The sequence below is a fragment of the Magallana gigas genome, chromosome 3, assembly GCF_963853765.1.
Source record: "Magallana gigas chromosome 3, xbMagGiga1.1, whole genome shotgun sequence".
Lineage (NCBI taxonomy): Eukaryota > Metazoa > Mollusca > Bivalvia > Ostreida > Ostreidae > Magallana > Magallana gigas.
Window position 1 is genome coordinate 35013204 of NC_088855.1, and position 26363 is coordinate 35039566.

Below are 26363 nucleotides of genomic sequence, written 5' to 3' on the forward strand. Positions count from 1 at the left end.
TTGGAGAGAGTGCACTAGTATAAAGTAAAGTAACTTGCCAAAGGTTACAATGTTACCGCGATAGCGACATACCAGACTCGAACCCGGGGCGACCGCGTCCAAATCGGTCGACGCTATCAAATGCCCCAACACCACTACGAATCTAGCGTAAATGTCAGGTATATGTCCATCAAATAGTTACTAAAATTTCAGTAAAAGCGTCAAAGAGTTTCGAAACGTTCAGTAAAAGCATCAAAGACTTTCGAAAATTTCAGTAAAAGCATCCAAGTCTTTCGAAAATTTCAGTAAAAGTATCAAAGAGTTTCAAAAATTCCAGTAAAAGCATAAATTATTTTATAAAGCACTTTTCAATTTCTTATATTTTTAGTTGCCTATATTAAAACCCATAGAGGGTTTGATTTTACTACAAAATGATGTTTAGAAATTGTCTTGAAACATACAAATAATGTTTCTATTGCTGCCAGACTATTGTACTGCACTTCTCCAATATACCAAACCTCTGTTGTGAAAGATTGCTTAATTCTGATAGATTTTGTGTATTCAAGAACGTGCTAGTAAATTCCTGATAATTGTCAGTACTAGATGCAATTTAACAAACAGATTGTTACTGCGTAACATAAAAACAGATTATAGATATAACCCGTAATGAAGTACTTCCGTGCGAATCCAGAGGTTGAACAAAGGAAATACATCTTTTCACATATTTTGAAATAAAACATCAATTAAATACTTCCAGGAAGTACATGACGGACAAAGTACATTTTCAATTGATTCTTACCATTTTGCAACTTATACTCTAATTCATAAAAATTTGCGATTCAACTGAATCTTGTCTTCAAATGCAAACCAGGATAGTTTGGCCGTGAAAGATAGGGATGCCGAGTTGCGTGGTATTTGCACTGCTCTTCAAAATGGTCCAGTCTGCTGATGGGGAGTGCACCACCAATCAGTGGTAAGCTGTCATTTAGCACTTTAATCTGTCTTATGAATATATATGAGAAGTTGAAACTTGATATGTAAGCAATATATTTTGTAATGTCGACACGATAGCGTCTATGTTGTGCATCTCTCTCTCTCTCTCTCTCTCTCTCTCTCTCTCTCTCTCTCTCTCTCTCTCTCTCTCTCGTTATGATATTGTCATGTTGTTGCTAATGTTACCAAGGACGGAAATCTGGCTCTTAAACAAGTTTATTCTTGATCATTTTCACCTCTAGGAATTTGCACATTGAAACTATGTCAAAAATGTTTGTATTTCTTTGATTCATTAATGTGCACTATGTCGTAAACCATGAAAGTCACAGTATTCATCATTAATAATTCACATTTGAATTCAAGTAGTTTTGTACATGTAAGAGTAAACTTTTGTTTCTTGTCTATATTTACAGTGATTGCTAGGACCTGTATTAAGGTGCAACCTTGCATATTTAAGTCTGTCATATAGAGACTACATTTTTTCACATTATCCATTTTTACAGACATCATCTTACCCATTGGTATTTTATATCATTTTTATAGAAATCAATCTCAATTGTAGGCCATATTCGTGTGAAGCTAACTTTAAAATTGGGCCTTCAAAATGTGAACGTAAGTGTTTACCTTTGATTGAAATACAACCGTTACTGGATGAAGACCAAGAAACGATTGTACACTTTCCCATAGTCCGCTTCAGCAAGTTTGATTCTTTATCATTATCTTTATTTACCTCAAGAAAGAAAGAGTTGCAATCAAGACCATGTTCCAGTAAAGGAACACCTTGAGTACATGTAGTTTCATCAACATTTCCGTTGTCTATCGTAATACTTTGAAGTAACACGATTTACATATATTTACGGTAAATGTAATCAAAATCCAAAAGAAAGGAACAAGCAAACAGCTGAAAGATGATGTTAGATATAAATTATAAATTTTAATTTGGTATAAGTTAATATTATCCATGCATAGAACCCGAAAAAACACATCTTATGCTTTACAGTAACTTTGTATCGCGTATTTTTATGTGTGGTCTCAATTTCCACACAAATACTGTAATAATGTACTTCCATCCATTTATTATCAATAAGATTTCGTTGCTAAAAGATTAAAAAACAAATTTTAATTGGAACATCTTTTCACTTCCAATCCAAATAACCTGCAATTTAACACGGCAACCCGATAATATTACTTTATATATGGAAGTATGAAATTGTCAAGCAGTACATTCAGCTGTTTCTTGCAGCGTGTGAGATGGGTAGATACGGGTGTAACTGCTCCCAGGTGTGCTCCACGGGTACCTACGGGCTGAACTGCTACCACCAGTGTTACTGTACCGGGGACGAGGTGTGTGACCCCGCAGTAGGGTGTACAAATGTTACAACAACCCTATCACCGACCACTCTAAGCCAATCAACAGCAAGAATTTATAACTCTACTTCAATGAATTCATGTAATATATATTCATATATAATGGCATGTGACAGTTCTTCAATAGTTTATCCAATGTTTACGAAGGAAGAAATAAATAAAAATCTCGAAAATCCTCTCAAAACCATTTGGCAAAAAAGCTATAACTTGCGTGAAAGCAACCTCAAATATTGATTCATGTTTTGGGGGTTTTTTTTTATTTATCAAATCATGGAGGATGAATGATGAATAATGAGATTCAAGTTTTATGAAGTAAAATGTGGATTCTTAGTCTAAAACTTAACATTTCATATTGTTTTTCACATGTTATAACATTTGTGTATTTTGTCCGTAGATAGCACACAATATAAAACGAGTGATAAGGCTCCACCCGATCCGAAATCTGATACGGACCAGTCGATGACCCTACAGGTCATAGTGATTGTACTGGTATCGTTACTGGTGGTCGTGGTCATCTCATGCAAGTCCTGTGTCTGTTTCCTAGTGAGGTAATTGGAGTTTGTTTGCTACAAATCAACGTTTTGTCTGTGGTTTGGAAAATCTTGCCATAAATACAGTCTTGTATTTTATAGTACAGTACCTACAATTTACTTTGAAATACGTTTATCATTTTTTAAATGTTTTTTTCCAAAGTTTTTTAAAGCAATGTATCTCGATCTGCACAAAAACATAACACAAAAATCATATAAACTATTATGCATATGTTGTTAAGTTTTATAATGTCACGCAACAGAATGCGATTTTACATTATTTCACCAAGAAAATGCTTTTTTGTAGGCGAAACTCGAAAGCTAAAACATATCAAATAGGTAAATATTTAGTATTTAGATAATAAATATTAATATTTTTTTTAAAAAGAGATCGCAAATAAAAAACTGTCATTTAGTGAACACTTTTTATTAACTTTTCTCATTGAAATGATAATAGGTACAAAACCAAGGGAAGAAGTCCAAGAGGCTGATGAAGAAAACAACGACGCGCATTCTTATCTGACGATCAGTGAAAGGTCAGTCAGGATATATGCCAGCGTTCACTATGACGAGGCGGAGGAGGGGAAAAGTAGTCCCTCCGTATCCCTCCACAGCAAAAAAGAGCATACTAGCAGTGAGAGTGATAATAGTAAGGAATCCGACAATTATTTGACTCCTATAGTGAATACTGTGGAGGAAACCAAAGCAGACATTCAGAATTCTTGTGACGATAATGAGGATTCTAATGATATAACGAAGCCTATACTTTTAGAAACTTGTATTTAATCAAAAATATCACAGTGCTCTGAAAATAAGCATGTGTTAATACTTCATCAAAAGCATTAACATATCGAATTAGCAGTTACCGAAATAATATCAGCTTGAATGGGGTGTAACTAAAGTAGTAAGGGAGAAGACGGTTGATGGTTGGATAATTAGTGTTGCTTGAATTGCATGGGGATCCGATTCAATACAAGGCTGGACAATTTCGATAAAGTACAGTGAAACGTGCGATTATGCTAAAAAATATCTTGATGAGTATAATTAACACATAGGTGCATGTAATCTATGTACTTAGCAATGCAATGGTGCGATGATGATTTTTGAAGATCAACTGAAAGGTGTCCAGATTGAATTTTGTATTATGACGATCAAAACGGTTATGATATTTATACACTGGTGTTTGTGGCGATTCTAACTATGCAGTATCTCTCTGTTATTAAATTCCTTTATCATCGGAGAGATCTAAGTAAAGATGTTGATGTTGCAAATTAAATTGAAAATCCTTTTGTTGTTGTTGTTGTAACTTAACTTAAAAATGTTATTTGTATATTGTATATGCTAAACAAATATTTATATAATTTGCCAACTACTCTTGGATAAAATGTCTTGAAAGATAAAACGGTAAGGAACAATGAGATTCGTTGAAAACTCGAAAGCTCTTCATCCAAGGATATCTTTCAGATTAACTAAAATCAATAATATAATAAAAACATTTTAAAAATAAAAACCACAAAGGCAATTTTTTTTAGATTAATTGTAATTTATCACAGTTAAAGACAGAAACGTGTAAACATTATTTGATGTTTACAGAACAACTTGAATCATTCACTCTACTCTTCCTAATGATTTCTCTCTACAGACACTAACATTCAATTTTCAATTACACCTTATTCTTATACATTGTACACAAATGTTCTTCCTTATAAAGTGTTGCCAAAAAAAATATAATGATATAAAAGCACAACACTATTTGGTAGGAGGCAAAACTTCATATGGTGGAATTAAAAAGGACATGCCCATTCCATAAAATGATATGGTATAAATGGTATATTTGCTTTTCATAGAAAAGTTAATTATATAAAAAGCTCCATTAGGAATATTTTTTAACACGTAAATACTTTTGTTTTGTTCCTTAAGTTTTTCTTTCCCCCATGAATAATTCAATCTGTATCATCAGATGATGACCATGTAAAAAGAATGGAATTAAAGGAATTTTTTTCTGTTGTACAAAAATACAGAATATCTGTTCTATATCAACTTAGAGTAAATAACTTGTATATTTACTAGCTATATTCTTACACGAAATAATTACACTACTTCTTTACAAATTCATTAAAAGACTTTAAATCTAATAATTGTTTTACATTTATACTAATTTTGCATTCTTGTAGACAGCAGGAAAAACTGAAAGCCCTAGACTAATAGTCTAATCATGTTTTCTCTAAAACTGGGGGGGGGGTTTGAATTGTAAGAAGATAAACTACAGAATTTCTATTTGAAATATCCTTGAACAAATAAGAACTGGAGCACTCGTTTTTTGAAGTACAACATTTTAACAAAATGAATGCTATGAATAACTAGAAATGATGACGGCTCCCTTTTCATTTGAGCAATGATTCAGAAGCCATTTGTAACATGCGTAAGGACCGCGTTGTCTTGTCGTTGGGGTGGGCGGTTATGTAGGTCTTCAGTTTCTGGATAAGTCCAATTAAAACTCCCCTCATGTGACCCTGGGTTACAGGGTTTGAGGTGTCCAAATTCATCACAGCTTCCTCCAAATACCTGCCACAAACAAATAACAAAGATACACAAATACACAAACTGTCCATTCAAACAGATTTATCTGCTCTAAATTGTATACACAAAAAATTGACATCAGCATGCTATTTCTATCTGCACTTAAAATCCTCTTTAAATTTAATCTTGAATATGTACAAAACATTTATTCACCATACTTATTCCTCATTAAATGAGTACATGTTTTTAATCTTAATGAGGTATGAAACATTGAGATCATGAAAAATATTATGGATTGCTTATAAACCAATTCATGATCTCCTCGACCATCTACAGGAAGGATAAATCCAATTGAATTTATAAACAATATTATAATAATAAGCCAATAATATAAGAAACAAATGACTGTACTTAACACATGTACATACTTATGTTTGAGTTCTGTGTTATTTCCAATGTCAGCTGACAGCTGTTGGATGAGAGACAGAAGAACTGGCTGTTGTAGGGGGCAAGGACTTTGATTGAACACCTGGGAAGGATTGACTGTCTCACACACAAACACAACCAAGTCCAGATTAGATGCTGACAGTGCCTGAAATATTCATTGAAAAATGTCTGATTTACCAACATCTACATTACACATAAAAACCCCAGAATATTAAACTTTTTTTGCAATTTCAACATGGCAATGCACATGTATACAATGTAAACCCAAAATTAAGTACAAGTTTAAGTCTCTGAATACCTGCTGGAATGCTGTATTAAGCTGGCCCTGTCTGAGGAGATTCAGGATTTGAGTTTGGACCTGATGGGGGTCAGGGGTGACTTGGACAGGAGTTACTGCCCCTGATCTCATGGCCAGTAGGACGCTGTCACTGATGCTGGCACCCTGCTCCCTGACTGCTATACTGACCTCCTCCTTTACCGCCTGTCTGACATACCGCACTATTGTCTCCTCAAGACTACAATGGAAGCACACTCTCTATAACTCTGGAGTTTACCACTGGTGCAAATCTATTACATGTACTGACTGTTAGTGAAATTAACCTTTCACTGAAAGATTTATTGATCATGTACGGTAAATAGTTATCAAAAAATATAAAGTATCAAATAGCTTTAGATCAAAGGACATAACAATCACACTTGACTTTCAATCTAGTAATTGAAAACAAATTATCATTCCATCTTAGAAGACCTGTTCTTACAACTTCAATTACAGCAACAATTGTATCTATCCTTTTTGAAACTCAAATACATGCATCATTTTTCAACCTTTAAAAATGCATTATTCTGTGAATATCTGAACTGAAAGTAATTACTTGGAGAGAGCGGACTGGATTTCTGCGTTGATTCTGCTCTGTAGTGTGGACAGGACCTGCTGCTGTATGGAGTCTGCCGAGGACTGGAAGCTGTCCGTCAGTTTACGCAGCTGGGCAATGATTGGGTCACGCGCCTCCACATGCTTCTCACGGATCTCATTCAAATGAGTGTCTAGATGTCTGGTGGCTGAGAAAACAGAAAAATCACAATACTGTACATGTACATGAATCTTTATTATTAATCAAAATTATAAGAAAACAATTACAATATACACAGAGCATTACTGCACAGGTATGACTCTTGATTCATTTTATCAAAATTTGAAACACATTTCGCAAAAACATCAACTTTTGTTTTAGAAAAGATAATCATACAACACTACATGTAATTGTAAATGTTCATGTACCATTGATTTTATCTAGTAAATAATCTAACATATATTATGTACATTAGATGCAATCTATTGTACAAGCATAATGTTTTTCAGATAAAATTGAAGTGGTACTCTAAATGTAAAAAAACCTCCACAAAAATACAACAACAAAAATACTGAGTGGAAAAAATGGGTCTACTATTTGGACATACTTTCTTTTGTTCCTTTCACAAAAGTCTCATTGACTTGTTGGAAGATGTTCTGCATGGCTCTATCAAAACTGGGCACAACAATGTTCTGGAAGGCTTCCCGATAGGCCAGCTGTATTGGGGTCTGTAACACATTTCCAGCAGCAACTCCCAGAGCTTCTATTGTTTGCTGAAAATTTAATACAACATATTTGGAATGGCTTGTTCTTAAAATGCATGCAGTAACATTTAGATGGATGTACACGTATTATGAAATTAAAAAAAAACTTTTTCACAACAATTACAACACATTTTTTAAGTATGAAGAAGACCATTTCCTTCTCTGACTTATATTTGATGTTTCATAGATAAGCTCCCTACCTTGGACCTGACCATCTTCCCTATGCTGTCCCTGATAATGGAGTCAGTAGCTGTCAATTTCTGGGCGATTTCCTGGTGCATCTGTTCCTTCACAGGCTCCAATATCCTTGTAACACCTGAAATATGATCAAGACCACGTACACACAGGTTTATTTTGACATCCAGGAGTTCCTAATATCAGCTTTGAACATATACTCCAGAACAAAAGAGAGCCAATAAACGTAGATACAGACTTGTGAGTGTACTCGAGCATACTAAACACTTTGTGTTGATAAGCAGCTCATTCAGTTATACAGTACATACTAGGTAGGATGGTATTGGCCATCTCCTGGCGCACTTGTTTCTCCATGTTACTGGCCACAGCATTGTTCATGGTCTGTATCAAGATCTGCTGCAGTCTGTCCTGCCTCTGTTTATCTCTCTGCTCCGACTGCTGTATTAGTTCCCTAACTCTTTGATCTAAAATCTCACTAAGAAAATATCACAATGAAAAGATTCTCCCAAGTTCTCTCCTATTTTTCTTTGAGTACAGAGGCTTGTTCAGCAGAGTGGGTCATTAGTGAACCGAAATTCCCTATCTATATCACACAAACTGTGAACACCAGTCCCAACAATGTTGAACAAGCCTCAGCTAAACATTACTCCCAATATTAAGTAAACTCTGTGGTATATAAATCCATGACAAGGATACTCTCTTTCTGTGTGTGCTGTGTGAACATTCTCTCGACCCGTGAGGTGACAATGCCCTCCAGTTTGCCCAGGTGTTCCTCTATGTTCTGAGGCTGTTGAGGTACCACGTCGCTCTCTATCTGCTGTCGGTGAAACTCCTGTTGCTCGACTAGCTGGTACTGTAGGGACTCGATCTTAGAGTTCTGGGCCTCCAGCACCGCCAATATACTCTGGATGTTCTCATTCAGCTGGATAAACACACAAACAGAAATGTGCAAAAGATACTCTATCAGATAGCATTATACAACATAAAGTTAGACACTGTTATAGCAAAGCACTAGTACTGGGAACAAGTGATCTTAATTCTTTGTAAAAATGATTTACTAAGTTCCAAGAACAAGCAATTTTGATTTGTAATCAATAATTTCATAAAACATTTCTAAGATTAGGGAAGTGAGACTGACTATTCGTAATAAGCATGTTCTCTGTAACTGTGTTTAATTATACATGCATAAAATCGATGCAAATTATTGGAATATAATATGATGGACACTACAGATTCCTAATTAACGAGGCCGAGTACAGAACGAGTACGCACGCTTTCGCGCAGCGTTTCATTTGTATTGTGACGTCATCTTTTTGCTTTGTTGACGCCATGGCGGAATAGTTTCAACTGCAGATATTCAGCGAAATTTGTTGAAAATAGCTCGTTTGATGTGTAAAATTGATATTATATTGTGGAATAAACATAAATGTCTCGAAGTATAAGCTATATTTGGGCTCGGGTCGAAAACGTGAAGAGGGTTCAGCAAGCCTAACCCTCTGTCACGTTTTCTTAACCCGCCTAAATATCGCTTAATTCATTTATTTCAAGACATTAACCATGTATTTTATATTAATTACCCTTAATATGTGATGTTATATATTTATTTATTACTTAAATATGTCTTAATGTTTTAATAATACAATAAAGATCACCATTTCCGTCTTTATAAATATAAAATAGCCATTATCTGACAAACTGGGAAATTGGGCGTACAAAAAATAACTTTGATAAGACCCCTGGAACAAACCAGGAGGTAAAAGGTTTTTTTTATTTGACAATTTGATGCCTTTTAGCAATAACTTTAATATGTAGAACAGAAAAAGAAATCCCTAGGGCAGAAGTTCAAAAAATGTGCAAATTTGGTACATTTCAAGCAAAATCCCATAGGGTCCTATGTTAAAAATTAACAAACTTTGAGATGACCCCTTAAACAAACGGTGTGGTAAATGTCTTATTTTTTTATCTTAAAATAATAATTATATCAGTAGAAATTCTTGTAAAAAATTTCATTCAAAAATCTAGGGCAGAACAAATTAGACCCGGCCTCGTTAAATGCAAGGAATTAATAATCTGATACAATAAAGTGAAGCAAATCTTGCAGATTTTAAAATCTTCCTATTATTTTACAGACTGATGTAAACGAAAATAAAATATGGTAAAAATTTAACGTTCGCAATTTTATATTTTCGCAATTTGATGCAAAACCGCATAATTGTGGAATTATGTACTCAAGTAAAATAAAGATTATACAGTACATTTTGCATTACTTACAGCATTAATGGCATCTTTGTCCACATTTTCTCTTATAACTTCTCTGGTGTGAATCTCTTTGATGATTTCCCTGATTTGATAAAAATCAAAATACATGTCATTCAATACAAGATTAAAATTTATGAATTTTCTCTTTCTAAGCCCAATATCAAAGGAGGAAACAGTGACCCAGTGCTAGAAATCAATGAATCTGTTGAACCTTAAGAAAGATGTTAAAAAACATATGTACATGACTGCTGTACCTAGCTTTGGCAACTGGAATAGCAACTGGTGCTTCTTTGGGACTACAAGATAAAAAATTTCAGACAAATTTACAACATCTCATCACAATCAATCATAAACACCATACACCATTCAGCTACATAATGTGCAGGCTTTACCTCTGTAATTCTTCACTTGCTTCCTCTATTTGTTCCTCAATCTCTTCACTACTTCCTTCCTGTAAGTTATCCATATCATTGCCTGCCTCTTCATCTTTGTCATAGTTCTCTGCCTTGGATTCTTCTTCCTCTTCTTCCACTTGAACATCGTCATCTTCGGTGTAAACTTCTCTACACAAACATAAAAACGAATTATGTTAATTCTACATTCAGAAGTTGATTCATTTTTGTGTCCATTTATTTGTGGAAATCTTACAGAAAACCTGATGTCTACATATACAGCATGTTAAGGGTCTGACAAGTTGCTGTAAAAGTAGTTATTTACGCGTGGGGGAAATTTACACTAGGTATGCAGTAAGCTAAAATCTGCATAAATAACTCCCGCATGTATGGTAAATATTGGCGCATTTCATACCCACAGGTATTGTTTGACCATAGAAAACACATATTTACCACCGGCATAAATATCCATTTTTACAGTATCTAGATATTCTGTATCTTACTCATTCTGTATGTCCTCCATCTCCTGAGTCTCAGTTCTGACATCAGGTGGCTTAGGCCAGGAGGTGGGCATCGGATCCGATTCCATGTCACCACTGTGTTCCTCAAAGGGCTGTGTGCTTTGTGGGCCATCCTGTTTGGTAATGTAACAAAAAACTTCATAACTTCTCCATTAATTCAGTTTACTCTACAACTTTTCATTCCATCAATACATTCGACTTTCTATGTAAAAAATTGTTTTTTCATCCACACGTACAGGCTAGCTAGCATTGCACACCACCTACCTCCAAGCTTTCTTCTACTTCCTCCTCCTCCTCAACCTCTTCTTTGTAGGACTCCCCTAAAACTTCAGCCACTTCCTCGTCATTTTCATCATATGACTCCTTCATTGTGGACAATTTTTGTGCTCCCAACTGACCTACCTCGAACCCTGTGGTGCTGCTAGTGTTTTCTATGGATTGCCTGGTTGATGAGTCGGTACTGTTCAGGGTCTGTCCCAAGCTCTGTCGAGTGCTATCAAACAAATCGTCCACACACACTTTCTGTAAAGCAGAGGGCTTATCCTCTGTGGTGATTTCGGCTATACTAGTCAGACTTTCTCCAGTCGGGGGGAGTTTGGTTGGAGTCAGATCGTGTGAGTATCTTCCAGATAAGGGGTCCTCCTTCTCTGTTGGGGTCTGGGTAATCGTACTTCCCTCAGACAAGACTGACTGATCCCCAGAGCTGTGGGGGGAGAACATTTCTTCATTCAGTCCTGTGACTTGGGTGAGGCTACTGGTGCTTGATCCACTGGCTCTTACAGGATCAGTGGAGGACAGATCTTTTCTGAAAATACAGAAAGTTGTGTACTGCAATTACAATAGGTAGAATCAAATTTACTAAGAACTGTATATAAGCCTTCATCTGGATACCAAAAGAGAGCACTATTTGAAACATCATAATTGAAGAACTTGTAGTAAACTTCATTTCAAAGTTGACATAACATGATTCAACAAATCAATGCCGTTTCAAGATAACCAAGAGAGAGCACTGTTTGAAACCATGGTTAAAGCCTAAAGTATACAATATAAACAAAACATATATCGATAATCCAGTACCAAATCACATCATTTACAAATTAGGATAATCAAGTAGACTACCTTGGACTGGTGGTAGAGAAAGCTTCAGGGGTGAGTAGGACAGGCTGTTCCTGCTGTAGAGACGTGTTGTTGTCTATCCGACTGCTGTCCAGACTAAAGCTCATGTCAGACAAGGCATCCTGGAGTCCTGTGGAGTAATACAAAGGAAAGTACACTAAACACATAGCAAACACTTCACCCTATCAAAGTTACAGAGTTTACACTATATACATAGCAAATCTTTCACTCTTCGTTATACATGATACATGCAGGTACAGTACATTTAAAGAAACATGATGATTTATTGAATTATATTGTACAGGATCTGAATCAGGTGGGAGGATATGATTGACATAAAGCTTTTTAAAAGTTATTACAATACGTTATGGGGAATCTGAAGTGGATAAAGAGAAATAAAGAATGTATAAATATGAAAAGATATCAATTTGGACAAATAAAGAAAATAGGTTCTTAAATGCTACATTAATGCATCAAATTCATTTAGCGCTTTGCATTGGAGTAAAACTTTTTCAAACCATACACATATTCAGAAAAATCAAGTTAAAGTCTCCCTGAAACAAATGGTGATACATGTACCAGTAAGTAAATATGTCCCACTTTATGAGAAAGTTTTGGCCACAGTGCACATATTTTGTACATGACAAAGGGATTGGAAAATCAATGGGGGATAACAGAATTACAGAGATCCACATTTATTTTGGGAAATTGACACTGTGAAAGGAAGAAACCAAATATATATACAGTGTACATGTATGCCACAGATGCTGATACAGGTGTTGAGCTACACAATGACTGGGACAAATAACAGTGGAAGGGCAACATTCATCACACATCTTTGGACTTCCTAAAACCCTGTCACCCACACAAAACATGACATGGTACAAATCTCATGATGAAATAAGTTACTAAATTTCAAGTATTAAAACTTAATTTCTTTATAGCTTAGCCATCTGTATTGATGTATAATTTTTAGAACAAATATACATGTATTTTGCTATAATATTTCGTGTGCAGCACTACATTAACATAAATCAACAAGAGCACGCTTTACCCTTCTTCTTTCGTCCTTTATAGGAAATGAAAAGCAAGAATGGTTTGGAAAACATTGGAAATTCACAAAGGTAAAGAAAAGTTAATATAAAGACAAAAAACAAGGATGAACAAAATAAAAACTTTATGAAAATTATTCATTATGAAGTAAACCATATAGATTTACAAGAATAAAATGAGGACAAAGATGACAATGAAATGACAATAGGATTGTATCATCTGAATGGAGTGGACAGTGGTCAGACCGTGAATACCTGTCTTACCTGTGTCATCGTGTGATATGGTGCTCACTGATGGGGTGGCCGCGGGGGGAGCAGTGGACTCTGGACGGAATCGTATCAGCAACTCCTGCAGGGCTCTAAGAAAAGGGACAGGTACATTGTACTTGTAAACATGCCAATATATCCTTCGACTTTGATACACATAGGTATCAGTATACATTAAATCTATCAAAAATCTCTACTTTTAAACATATGTATGTTGTTTCATGAAATTATTCATTTTGTAAATTGTAGTTCAGAAATAAAGAAGTCAACATGATTGTCAAAAGATATTCTATCTGTCAGGTATTAAAACATCAACTTTGCAATAAGTTTCTTCTTTTTTTTTTAGAGTGGTCCCTGCTAAGAAGATGGACGTGTAATAATAAGTTAGCTTCGTACTTGGGGTGGACAGTGTAGAGCTTGATCTGTATCCCCGAGGCCGTGGGCACTTCCTGTTTGTGTTCCGAGTCCTCTCCTCCTTCCTCCCGGTCCAACTCACCTATAGCAAAACAATCAATACTTAGTGAGTAAAATACTGCACAGAATGAATAACGTGTCCTTTAATTTGAGCATGTTGAATGAAAAACAAGCATTAAGAGTTAAAATTTTTTAATTCACAGTACATGCCTATAGATTAAAATACACATTACTGTACAACTTTCATTCATGTGCGAAAAATTTTCACAAGGTTTGCAAGAGACCATCATGAACATTTCTTGCCATGAATAAGTCCTTGTCTTTTGGCTGTTATAACAACATTAGTCTGGATAAGACTTGGCCATGAACATTAGTTGTCACGAATCAGTTTATTGGAAGTAAATCGCGAAATAAAAATGTTGCAATTAAAAGTTGGTTTACAGTAACCCCTCTGAGAGATAGAAATGAAATTGAAATGCAAGAAAACAAAATAAGTTTGACAACCTGTATATTGATAGATTAGAACTACACTGTATGTACATGTGAATTCGTGATAAAATGTGTAAATAAGTCATACCAGTTGTAATATCGTCCAAATGAGACTCTTCCGTGACCTTTTTGAACTTTTTCTTGCTGGCGTCTAGAATGGCAAAGCTCAGGCAAGTCTGAGCCAGCAGGAACTCAGACACAGAGCTTACATGGGCCGTGTTTGCTGCTGAATCTTGGTGAATTTGTAAAACATACAGCACCTGTAGGAAAAAGCACTTAAAATGTTAACACGAGAAGAACAAAACTAAAGAAAGGATCTTATTTAATATAACTACAGTGCCAAAAATGCTACTATCAAACTGATGAGTGGCTAGAGTAAATACTGTTATATTACATAGAAGTCTTTTAAATATTACCTGTCTTTTAATGTCAGAAAGCACTAAGTACTTAGCACTCAAATCCAGTCCAGCTTTCATGCAGGGTTCTGCACTGAAGTTTGTGGGGAGATCTGGGGGACACATGAACCTGCAAGTAATCATTCAAGATAAACCCACATTGGATGCCTTTTCACTGAACTTCAATTTTTTTAACATCTTCAAAAATTGTACCCAATGAATTTACACAATTCCACAATATCTGAGCAGTTTGATGAAACCATCTCTCAATCTGAGCCTACCTTAAAGTTTGGAGACACACCCAAGACTCACAGCTCCAGATTTTGATTTCCTGATTGTTACAGGCACCGGTCACAGCAAACCTCCAGAACTGAGTACTACAGGTAGAGAGCAGATATTCACTGCATTTGCAAACATCATTAAGCACTGTGATTCTGTCTGCAGTGCTTTTTTGTTAATTGTTGATGTTACATGATTTTGGTGAATTTTTTTGTTCTTTATGCAGTTTTCATTCTTTTAATTTCCATAAATTTTACTGGTTTAGTTTGTCATTGGCAAAATTTTGTTGGATACTTCCATACTTACTCTGCACTAGAATTCCTATGATCATCCAGGAAGAACAAGGAGGACAACGGTTTCCCATCATGGGGCTTCCACTGGTGTAGGCATCTAATGAGGAAAAACATAAAGGAATGTCTACATAGTTTCTACAGTTCTTACTCATACAACATTTCTATCACATACTCGTAACTCCCTTTAATTAAAAAAATTTAATACTACCAAAAAGAAATGTATTTGTACATGTACATGTCTCTCCGACTGCTGTCCCTGATTATGCAAAAAAGACAAAATAACCAATTTTCTTTTCTATGCTTACAATGCTTATGTATGTGTATATGCATTGTTCAATACCAGTACTCAGCTGCCCAATGCTTTATCTACCTTGGGGAGGTGCTCTCGCTCATGTTGACCTGGAAGAACTTGACTTCTCCGTCCAGACTGGCCGTGGCCAAAGCTGTGCCATCGGGGGAGAAAGCAGCATCCATCACAGCCTACAAAGCAAACCCTTTCTTATAATGCCTACGTCAACCCTCATGAATCATACCAATGCTTAACAAGTCATCAAAGAATGTCGGTGCGTGTTTTTATCAATATGTGATTTACATGAGCTATTTGTTGTAGACTTGCCTTGGTGTGGCTGTCAATTCTGATCAGCCCAAACTCCACTTCATCCACAGACAGGGGTCCACTGCCATGCTCCCTCGTCACCATGTCCACATTCCAGATCTCTGACTACAAACAGTTCACAAATTTTACAGTCTATAAACTAGCATATAAATGTACATCTAAAGCCTCCCTTCAACAAATGTTGCATTATATTTTCCTTAAAATACTAATGATTCTATTTCTTTTATTGACCAATTAAGGACTTTCAAGGGGCAACCAGATGACTGTAAAATTAGGTAACAATAATATGTAAAAACAAATAAAAACCAGTACTTCATGTATTTATGAAATAAAAATGCAAATGTTAATCTTATTGTGCAATATGTGCAAGGTTTAGCATAGAATACTTCCTTTTTTATTCACAACACGTTCAAACAAGACTTCTGCTTTTCATACATAAGATGTCCAGATAGATATTAAATAGTACCTTTTCTCCGTGAGTGAGGACCAGGACCCTGGAGGCATCCTGTGTGGAGGACTCTGTCACGGAGCTATCATCACAGTCATCTGGGATGAAGGGACACCAGATGACACGGTGGTACTCCGTAGGAATGGTTCCCCTGGGGCGGGTAATCTTCAGGAGCAGTTGCACTCTTAATTTACTTAAGGACATCATATTCAACATTTATGACAATTAGAAATTTTGAAGTCTCATAGTTTTTATTAACCTATTATTATCTAAATAAAAAACGATGATATGTCTTAAGTATTCCTTTTTATTTCTTTGGCACCTGAAAACTTATGAACAGGTATCATAAAAAATTAGTAACTACAAATAACAGAAATCTGGTGAAATCATTGACCATGAAGTTCCATTTCTTTTTTTAAGAAATACATGTATATAAATTGTACCTATTGATTTCCAAGTACCATAAAAGCTTTTGGACACTTTGAATCACAACATGCATGAATAGCCTTGTATATGTACAATGAAAAAGTTACATTGCTGATAGGCTCCTCAAAATTTCAAAGACCTAGAGAAATTGTTTTTATAAATCTCTTTCCATCCCATTTGTTAAATTTCTATTAGAAATTCAGTGTGTTGCAAGCTAGTATGAACTTTTTTTTCAACAATGAAAGATCACAGCATATTGAGTACTGTGGGATAACGTGTACACAATTTTCTATACAAGGATACTGGATCTTTTTGTCATCTCCCTCTCTGACACTGTGAACCAGTAGATTTCCTACTTCATCCACAGCTGCCAGAATTACATCATCTGTGTAAGCGAATGCTATGTCTACCACTTTCCCCGTCAGGTCCTTCAATAACGCCCGCTCCGCTGTCTTCCTATTGATGATTCGAACCACACCTCCAGATTTACCTATTAACAGATTCTTCAGTTTACATACAAAAACATTTTGTTCAACTTTTATTTTGATTTCTAAATTTTACTTTAGACAACATTACATGCCTTATCTGACAATAATTGAAAGCATTAGACTTGTATGCGGTAAATGGGAGATTACCTCTCAGTGAATATGCAGCATAGACATTCAGTCTGTGCAGAGTTACCAAATTTCCAATATAATACACTGGTTCCCACTCAAATTTCACTACTGGGGTAGTTTTCACCTAAAAATATAAATAAAAGTTCCATATTTGGGAACTATAGTTTGTTAACTGAAATTTGGGGAGTGTTCCAATTATTTTATAATCTGATGACTTGCTTTTTCCAGCAAAAAACCTCTTTAAAAGTATATATAGACAGGTTTTGTTACATAATTAGTTTTCTTAATGGACTCTATTGAGCATCTTTTGATGGGATAATTAAAGTCACAAAATAATAAAATTCTACTCGATCTAGCATTCTGTGAAATTGAATTACTATTAAATGCTGAAATTGGGTTAGCCTGTAAATTAATGCATTGAAAATGCTAAGATTAAGTCCCAAATATTTATAACTAAGTTATACTCTAAATTTAATAGTTAAAGGCATATCCTCTTTCAGCATGATCTTCACCTTATTACTTCCAGTTTTGGCTTGAGAACTTGCTGCTTCATTCGGTTTACTTGTGATTATTTCTACCTCTCTTCCATAAACACTAAAACTGTTGGCTGTATCACTTCCCTGGAGGGTGCTACATAAAAGAAAAAAAAAACAACATGAATTATGTTCATTAATGCAACTCTCTACAAATGATTTCTGTAACAAACGTGTGTTATATTCACAGAGTAAGATGTACTTTAAAACTTAAAAAGAGTTGGTTTTAATCATGAGAAAAGTTGTACTATTCTTGAATTATTATTTTTGCTTGATACTTAATTGGTCTTGCTTTGACTCTTACATCAACTGTCTGGGCACTGGGTTATCATACATAGTCATCATCAGTTCTGCCAATGTTGGATTTGTTCCATCACCTGACCCAGGGACCTCAGTGCTGAAAAAATCTCTTCATTTATACTTGTCCTATTTAGATTCCATCACTTATTTTTAAAATGCCATTAAAACTGTTATTATATCCAAATAGAAAGGTTATAAATAAGACAGGAAGTTTACTTAAATAAATTAAAAAACATGAAATGAAAATTTTACCTCTCTGTAATGTGATGCAAAGTAGTTCCTTGTGGAATATTCAAACTTCCAGTAGAAAGAACTGTAATAAAACCAAATTACAAGGTTTTTTTCAAACTTTTTTTGTGGCAATGTGATTAGCAATATAAACGTTAAATAATTATGATTATTAATAATAATGAAAGTAGGAGTTCAGCTTTCTAGAAAAAACATATTAATAACATTGAAGAATTAAACCTGATGAAACACATTGACATTATAGTGTGAATTTATCTAACGATCAGTTTAAGATTAAACCCTACACAGAGTAAATTCGGAATATCTGATTATTTTACCCCAAGTAATTATGAGATTACGTTAAATTAAAAAGACATGACGCTGGGGACATGCTAGAAAAGTGTAAAAACAGATCAACATAAGCATTCTTATTTTTTTATTAATAACGTACCGTTTGATTTTTGGAGGTTCAACAATTCCTGCAAGAGCTGGCCTGTGTCGCCGGTTGATTGAAGGGATGACGCTGGGCTATCCCCGTGATCCATGACTGTCAATAAATCAAAATAGCAGTGAAATATTTTAAGAGTTTCATCTACTCAATTATACAACAAATACAGATTTATTTCATTGACTAACTATTAAAAAAATTGCGTTGTTTACTTGCACACAGTAGAGCAATAATAGAATAATGATCCAAATATGGCGGCTTTCGACTCTTCTCGCACCGACGTAATATTTTGTATAAAAAATAAAGTGTTATTTATTGAATAGCTTCCATGTTAATCTTATTTAGACTGCAAAGTTTAAAAAAAAGTGAATGATATGTTAAAAAAAATGAAATCTTACCAGCGACAAGAATGGTTTGACCGAGCAGATATCACTAAAATCAGTAAAGTTACATAAGAACATACATTATGGTTGCATGTTTAGCTGTATCAGTTAAACATATAATGAAATGCTTGACTATCAAAATAGTAAAATTATTTTAACTAGCATTTATCAGGGAAAGAACAAAGGTACGTTTGATCAGAATCATTAGTAAAACATTTTTTTTAAAATGATGAGTGTTGCGTCAATTAGCAAAATCGTGGAAAACTGCTAGTTCCGGTTTGTGGCTTGTGAATTTTCATTAATCCTAAAATCGAAACAATGTCTGATGAAGAAGATTACAGTTCTAGCGACGATGAGGATTATGTACCTTCAGGTGAAAATTTCATGGTCATATTCTGTGTAAAATATTTTACATGACATTTTGTATCTTATATTGGTTTTATTTTTACATGGCATAACAAAGAGAGAGTGCAGTCACAGGGGCTCGTCACGAAGTTTTTTCAACCTTTTATATATACCACCTCTATACTATAAAATACACAAGGGAGGAATCAAAACTCGGAAAAATCGCTACCTCCCGATTTCGGTCGCCTCGTATTAATTCTTCTCGGACGTTAAACCCTGCACTCTAGGTATCTTGTGTATTTTATAGTATAGAGGTGGTATATATAAAAGGTTGAAAAAACTTCGTGACGAGCCCCTGTGGTGCAGTGAGTGTGTGTGTGTTTATGAAAGAGTATGACACTTATGTTGTGTTGGTGCAAATAAAGCCACCAGGTCCAGTACAGTCACTTGATTGGACAGAATAGCTCGGTGAAGCTGGTGATATGTACAAGCTCCCAGGGTTTCCGTCCAAATTTTTTTCACATTGGGAGCGACAGACCTGCAGGTCGTCCAACCAAATTTTTTCAGACCTGGAGCTTTACTTGTATACAACCAATTCTCGTCAAGGACCATTTTTCGCCAGTACAGTGTTACGTCATTTTAGTAGCTTATAAAATTATATACGAAAAATAATGTTACAATGCACTAACAAGAAATGGTCCACGAGAAAAAAATTTTTGATGGGAATTGGTTGTTTGCCATTATAGTTTTCAACTAAAAAAAAATGTTTTCTTAGAATTAGATATAGAATTTTAAAAATTTGAGATTCATGACAAAGTGATATTTGCATTATTGACTGTTTACCAAACATAATATAAACATTGCTGCTTTTGAACACATTCCATTTGTGATAATGTTTATAAATTAAAAGGCACAGTACTGGCAAGCTCCTACAGGCACTAGCAATCAGTAGGTAGAACTGGTTTTTAAACTGAAGGGATTGTGTTCAAGCCAACTTGTGGGCATTCCACCTGCTCTACGTATACATTACACTTTGTTCATGTTGTTTGGGTGACTGTACTCCACCTTGTGTACATTGAGACATAAATATTAAGTATAATTTCTTCACATTGTGCTTGATTGTTACCAATCAATTATCTCATGATCCAGAGTTGCCTCTTTTTATATTTCATTCAAGAAGTAAATGTGTGGTCAATGAATCAATTCCCCCCAAACTTTAAAACTTTAACTTCAATGTCTCTGAAGGAAATTTGATAAGTGATCTTTAATTCACTGTACATACATTATTTCCAGAACAGTTCAGGGATGAAAACTATCACTTCTTTAATTTCGACTTTATAATCACGTACATGCTAAAATAAATTACACATTTTAAAAAGTGTATTCAGTGACAAAGTAACTAAATTAAACTACCAGTATTTTGAATAGCAAGAGATTGTACTGGATGTGGTTACAGAGACACCAATGTATCTGTGTAGGTCTTTGGGTAATTTGATTTGCTATTTACTGTATAATACATTATATAGAGGGAGAAGTGGTGAGTGAGGAGGAAAATTCAGGGGACGAGGAAGATCTTGATGCACTTCATAAGGAGGCAGACACAGAGAATACAAAGGCAGGAAAAAGGAAACGAAAAACCCAAAAAGAATTTGCTGCAAGGTACAGCTATCTTAAAACTCTATTACTCCAAGCCATTTAATAATTAGAGTATTAAATGCTCTATAAGGTAAGGGGGTTTTTTGGAAAAATAATAAACAGTTTTTATGGGTCATATTCCAATTTTTAGACAACATTCATTTATACTTCAAAAGAACATTATTGTCCCGAAGTGTCAGAATTTGCAGTCAAATATACTGTAACTGTGCAAAATTATGGTTCCTTAGCTTCACAAATGTGTGTCAAAATTAAAAAAAAAATTAATCCATAATTGCTATAAATGGAAACAGAAAATTTGTGTATGCTTTTGTTGTTGCACCACATTGATGTAAGGCTCATTAATTGATTTACTAGCATTGAATTGAACATTAAAATCATAATTTAACAATGTTTTCAGAAGTGTAACTTTTATCTACTCTAAACAGGGTTATTTTTGCCTCAAGTTATTTTTGCCCTTCTACACTTGCAAACAGTTTCGCCCCGTCTTAAATTTGCTCAGACACACTTCTGTACTAAAGAGAGAACTTTGACATTGGAATTCGCCCAGTCTTAAATTTGCCCGCTGACAGCAAGAGGGAAAGGGGCGAAAATAAAACATGGGCGAATATTTCCCTGTATACAGTATCTATATATGTGCCAGATTTTATTACCGGTACCTAGTTTTCACGGATTATAGAAGAATAATATGTACTAATAAAAATACCATTTGTTTATAGAAAGCGAAAAGGTGGTATTAAGCTTGATGGTGAATCTGAAGACCTAAAAGAATCTGCAGATGAATACAATAAAGTGTTGACTGAAGAAATCAAACAGGAACAGGAGGCTAAAAAAGAAGTACAGGAGAAAAAGAAGGCAGATGACTTATGGTCAAGTTTTTTGTCAGATGTAGGAAGCAGACCCAAATCAAAACCAGCCACTCCAAGTGGAAGTTCTGTTACCACTCCAAGTGGGAGTTCTCTTGCCAGTTTATCCAAGGTACCGGTACACATACATCTCTCTCTCTTTCTCTCTCTCTCTCTCTCTCTCTGAGTAAGCAAGAATAGCTGTGGGTTTCTGACAATGAGCCAGAATATCAACACATGGCATATTGATAAAAAATAAAAGTTTTATTTTTAAAAAAAAAGGTAGAAAGTAGCATTAATAATACTCATAAGACCTTGAAAAACTGAGCATTCAAAATGGTCAACATGAGTTTTGTGTAAACAAGTATAACTTATCATATGCTTACCAATACCAAGGATAAAGTAACCAGACAGACTAAATGAGACTGTTTTTATCTATAATGAAGTTACATTTACTTTGTTACATACTGGAATATACATGTACATGTAGTATATGTGTTGTTTAAGTAAGTAATATGGCATAAAATAGAAAATAGTATGGCATAAGATGTTTATTAATAATACATTTAATATAATGTTTACAATATATTTCATATTGTTTTTCAGCCAATAAAAAGTCCAGATGTGCCCACTTCCAAAAAAGTGACAATAACCAAAGAATTTGACTTTGCAGGAGAGACAGTGAAGTAAGTGTGACAGTGTGTATTAGATATATACATGTAGTAGGCTCAGTACTGCCATGCTCCTACTAGCACTTACTAATTTAGCTCAGTTGGTAGAATTTGAACTGAAGGATTCTGGGTTTGAGTCTAGTTGAGGTTATTCCTCCTCTTCTGTTACATGTGTATTGGCGCCCAACAAAATTACCCACATGGAGTGGCTAAGAGAATCTTGTGTGAGATGAGGATAGAAATCTAAAAAAAAAAAGGGGGAAGAGTGTAATAGTGTGTATTAGTTACACTGTATATCACAGGCTCAGTACTCACTACTGCCAAGCTCCTACTAGCACTAGGTAGTGATTTAACCCTTTAGCTCAGGCCTATAATAAAAAATTGTGTGTTTAGGGTAACACTGATGAAAAAATTAGGTTATGTTGGTAGGGATTTTTTTTTTATTTTATCATATTTTTTTCTGCATGAATCCTAAGAATGTTTGTTTGTGTCATATTTAAAACAGGTTTTTTAATAGAATTGATACAAAATTCACAATTGGATAAAAACAGACACCTAAAAATGGTAGGATCCGGGCATTTTTGTAGGTTAGGTCTTGTTACCCTAAACACACAACTTTTTTTTTTAGGCCACAGTCAGGTCAGTGTTGGTTTTTAAACTGAAGGGATCTGGGTTTGAGCCTAGTTATGGTCATTCCTCTTCATCTACTGCATAAAATCTGTTTTAGAATATCATAGAGATCTTTCTATGTAAGCAACAGCAATTGATACATGTGTAAACAATATCATGATACATGCAATAAATGTTCCTGAGATTTTCAAGCAACCCCTGATTTTGTATGATTTTTTTGGCAGGAATATATTTTAACTGTATGTACTAATTTAAAGAGAAAAGATGAAATGACTACTTGCTCACACAAATTGTTTTAGAATTGCCCTCAACAAGATATCTGCATATAAAAATGGTATCGGTAAATATTACTTGCAGTAATTGCTTGCAGTATACAGACTCAGAAATTACATTTTGTTAAATATCTGTTCCTGTTGAATATCAAGACTTTTTATAGTCCATATATGGTATAAGATAAAAGTTTTATCCTTTAAACTTGTTCATGCCCTAATGAGTTACCTGTATTTAAACCATAGAGAGATATAGTCGGAAAAAAATGATGTATAAAGGGATAGGTACATGAAAGTATTTGGTTTAGTCCTAAGTGTTAATACTAGTATTTGATTTCTGTAGAATTACAAAAGATGTTGATTTGAACTCAGAAGAAGGGAAAAAAGAAATGAAAAAATTGGCAGAGGAGAAGAAAGACCCAGTAAAAAATCCTGATACACCCGGTCCAGCAATGTTGTAAGTGTTTTTTCAAAGTTTATCAAAGCACACTCCAAGCACACAATTACTGCCATAGCACAAGTTTATTAAGTTGTTTATTTTTAGCCAAAATTATCAAACAAATTATCGTCAAAGATTTCCTAGTAACTATTAATTGCAGTTGCTTGAAATTTTAACACACTCATTGTAAAGGCATGCCATATATTGGAATTCATTTTTGTACCATTCGTATGTCAACTTCCTGTTAAATGATGACTTTGTTTACATTTAGCCTAAATTTTCATCAAAGATTTCTCAGCAACTATTATTCACAGATGTTTGATCTTTGTTTAGGCATGCCATATAGTTTAGTTCACTTTTTAACAAATTTGATTTCAACTTCCTGTTAAATGTTGACTTTGCTTATTTGGTATATTCACATCAGGGCAGAGGTATCACTATTTTTAAAAGTCAGCGTTGGCTCACAGATATCGTGTTGTGTGTGTTGCAAATTCAAGTTTTTGCATATATGAACTGGTGCCACATTAACAATTTCCCATAAAGCTATACTTCTGCATCAGGTACTCTGAGGCAGCAAATCTGATTGTACAACACCTCAAATTTACCATCTATGGTAGTTTTTCTTGCCAAGAAGAGTTGTCTTTCTTTAGATGCACAGGAAGTGGCCCGTTTTTTTTCACTATGTAAAATTAATGGATGTGATATTTTAATTGCAGTGGAAGAAAATCAGGGGGAGGACTTGGAAGTATATTGAGTAAAATTGGGAAAAAAGACAAAATCAGTACTCTGGTATGTTTTGTGATTTTACATTGTATTGTATAAAAAAAAGCTCTGCTAAGCTGGTTTATTTTCAGTTTTAAATATGTTCAACACTATCAATATAAGAACCAAATACACAATTCACTCATTAATCTTGACCAAATACTCTCTGTCTTGGACAAGACAGATGATTTACATATGCCACTTTTAAAAAGATATTTAATGTTTTCAATATCTTGAATTACTGGTAGTAAATGTATCTACTTGTGATTTTTTGTTGATTAGGATAAATCCAAACTAGACTGGGAGACATTTAAGCAGGAGAAAGGAATCTCTGAGGAACTGCAAATCCACAACAGAGGAAAGGAAGGGTAAGAATATCATGTATTTAACATTGGAAATTTGGAGATGACATGGAAAGGGTAAGATTATCATCATGCTTGAAACTGCTGTCAGACTTTGTTATGTGGAACAAGATGGGACTGTTAAAAACTTCAAGAAATCCAAGTATTCGAGATATCTAGGGTAAAATACTTAAAAAAAATAAGTGGTTTGGACTTACAATTCACACCAACATATCCATTGTATTCGAGATATCAGTGTTCGAGATATCTAAGTTCAACTGTATATAAATTAAAAGGTAAGATGAAGACGTGTTTAACACTGAAGCAGTATAAAGGGAAAGATCATCATTTTGTGTAAATAGTAGCCAATGGAAGCGAGGTCTAAGATTGTTATTAATGATTATGTATAAAGGATTAGTAAGAAAAGGGCAAGATTAACCTAATTCTGTGTACAATATTGGGTTAAGAAAGGTTAACTTATTGATATACTGATACATGTATATAAATCATAGGAAAAGTGGGCAAAACTATGAGTGCCTGTAAAAGTAGGAGAATAGCTAGTTTAAGAATTTGTTTAATACTAGATGAAGATTACATGTATTAAGATTCCAAGTTGTGTTACACTGTTTGTGTGTGTCAACATTAGAAGTTGACATGAAATTTTGTGTGTGTGATTGCTTTGATAAGTTTAGAAATTTGGTTTGTTAGTTTTTTGTAATCATTGAAATAATAATTGTTGAGACTATACACATTACCATAGTTTTAATTCTAAGTTTTGAAAGAGCTAACATACCAAGTTTCATTGAATTAAGTTTGTTATAATAATTACATCAGCACATGTTGTTGTATTTTTCAGATACATTGAGAGGTTGAATTTTCTGAGCAGAGCAGACCAAAGACAATTTGAAATTGAGAAAAATATACGACTTGGATTGAATAGCAAAAGGTGACACATACGAGTATAGTGATAAAAGTGATAGAAAAAAATCAAAAATCACAAACAATGATGAATACCTAGAAAAGAAGATAGAAGTTGGACCATTTTCAGTGACTTTTACTTTACATACAGCTCAACAGGATTTGAGCACAGTTTTATTTTCATACATACATTAAAGTTCCATCCATATGCTTTTGTCATTGGTTGTAATTGTTGTTTTTGGATACATGTAGAATTATGAAAATAAAAGCATTTCATGCCAGGTGCTGTGACCTGCCATCATTTTTGAAATTTTAACTGGAAAGTCATACATTTGGTATATATTGTGAATAAAATTCATATGCTGAA

At 34.4% G+C, this 26363-nt stretch overlaps 3 protein-coding genes across 7 annotated transcripts; 2 read left to right on the top strand and 1 right to left on the bottom strand.

Annotated features, from left to right (window-relative positions):
• The first annotated feature begins 499 nt into the window (after window positions 1–499).
• Window positions 500–5206, top strand: LOC105322466 (uncharacterized). 2 transcript variants are annotated; one of them, XM_011421204.4, is made up of 6 exons: window positions 503–952; window positions 1535–1584; window positions 2216–2422; window positions 2735–2888; window positions 3178–3209; window positions 3328–5206. In XM_011421204.4, the coding sequence occupies exons 1-6, from the start codon at window positions 876–878 to the stop codon at window positions 3654–3656; spliced, it is 849 nt and encodes a 282-aa protein (XP_011419506.3). In that variant the 5' UTR covers window positions 503–875; the 3' UTR covers window positions 3657–5206. The 2 variants fall into 2 exon arrangements, with proteins under 2 accessions (XP_011419507.3, XP_011419506.3); XM_011421205.4 differs by lacking the exon at window positions 1535–1584 and having other exon boundaries at window positions 500–952.
• Window positions 3285–19279, bottom strand: LOC105322464 (enhancer of mRNA-decapping protein 4). 3 transcript variants are annotated; one of them, XM_011421197.4, is made up of 30 exons: window positions 19139–19279; window positions 18744–18839; window positions 18317–18377; window positions 18069–18161; window positions 17744–17861; window positions 17250–17355; window positions 16918–17104; window positions 16207–16372; window positions 15741–15845; window positions 15495–15604; window positions 15138–15221; window positions 14834–14929; window positions 14574–14682; window positions 14246–14417; window positions 13651–13750; window positions 13252–13346; window positions 11939–12065; window positions 11084–11624; window positions 10802–10932; window positions 10299–10469; window positions 10161–10202; window positions 9919–9988; window positions 8344–8569; window positions 7956–8111; window positions 7653–7768; window positions 7296–7461; window positions 6710–6896; window positions 6136–6352; window positions 5819–5982; window positions 3285–5435 (listed from the first exon to the last, which is right to left on the bottom strand). In XM_011421197.4, exons 2-30 carry the CDS (start codon window positions 18835–18837, stop codon window positions 5255–5257), a joined length of 4191 nt encoding a protein of 1396 aa, XP_011419499.3. In that variant the 5' UTR covers window positions 18838–18839; window positions 19139–19279; the 3' UTR covers window positions 3285–5254. The 3 variants fall into 3 exon arrangements, with proteins under 3 accessions (XP_011419499.3, XP_011419500.3, XP_011419502.3); XM_011421198.4 differs by lacking the exon at window positions 19139–19279 and adding an exon at window positions 18953–19089; XM_011421200.4 differs by lacking the exon at window positions 10161–10202.
• A 68-nt stretch (window positions 19280–19347) lies between these two features.
• Window positions 19348–26363, top strand: LOC105322462 (craniofacial development protein 1). 2 transcript variants are annotated; one of them, XM_034479926.2, is made up of 8 exons: window positions 19348–19496; window positions 20995–21127; window positions 21841–22099; window positions 22573–22652; window positions 23880–23993; window positions 24692–24764; window positions 25020–25105; window positions 25935–26363. In XM_034479926.2, exons 1-8 carry the CDS (start codon window positions 19442–19444, stop codon window positions 26026–26028), a joined length of 894 nt encoding a protein of 297 aa, XP_034335817.2. In that variant the 5' UTR covers window positions 19348–19441; the 3' UTR covers window positions 26029–26363. The 2 variants fall into 2 exon arrangements, with proteins under 2 accessions (XP_034335817.2, XP_034335818.2); XM_034479927.2 differs by having other exon boundaries at window positions 23880–23990.

Bases quoted from the DNA above. Each gene is read 5' to 3' on its own strand.
- LOC105322466 (XM_011421204.4), top strand. From the start codon at position 876: ATGCCGAGTTGCGTGGTATTTGCACTGCTCTTCAAAATGGTCCAGTCT. The intron at 2,423-2,734 runs GTAATATATATT...TTTTGTCCGTAG, and splicing joins CTCTACTTCAATGAATTCAT to ATAGCACACAATATAAAACG. The intron at 3,210-3,327 runs GTAAATATTTAG...AAATGATAATAG, and splicing joins AGCTAAAACATATCAAATAG to GTACAAAACCAAGGGAAGAA.
- LOC105322464 (XM_011421197.4), bottom strand. From the start codon at position 18,837: ATGGATCACGGGGATAGCCCAGCGTCATCCCTTCAATCAACCGGCGAC. The intron at 17,862-18,068 runs GTAAGAGTCAAA...TCTTTTATGTAG, and splicing joins CCAGTGCCCAGACAGTTGAT to CACCCTCCAGGGAAGTGATA. The intron at 14,418-14,573 runs GTAATATTTAAA...TTTTTCCTACAG, and splicing joins TTTCTGACATTAAAAGACAG to GTGCTGTATGTTTTACAAAT.
- LOC105322462 (XM_034479926.2), top strand. From the start codon at position 19,442: ATGTCTGATGAAGAAGATTACAGTTCTAGCGACGATGAGGATTATGTA. The intron at 21,128-21,840 runs GTACAGCTATCT...ATTTGTTTATAG, and splicing joins CAAAAAGAATTTGCTGCAAG to AAAGCGAAAAGGTGGTATTA. The intron at 23,994-24,691 runs GTAAGTGTTTTT...TTTTAATTGCAG, and splicing joins ACACCCGGTCCAGCAATGTT to TGGAAGAAAATCAGGGGGAG.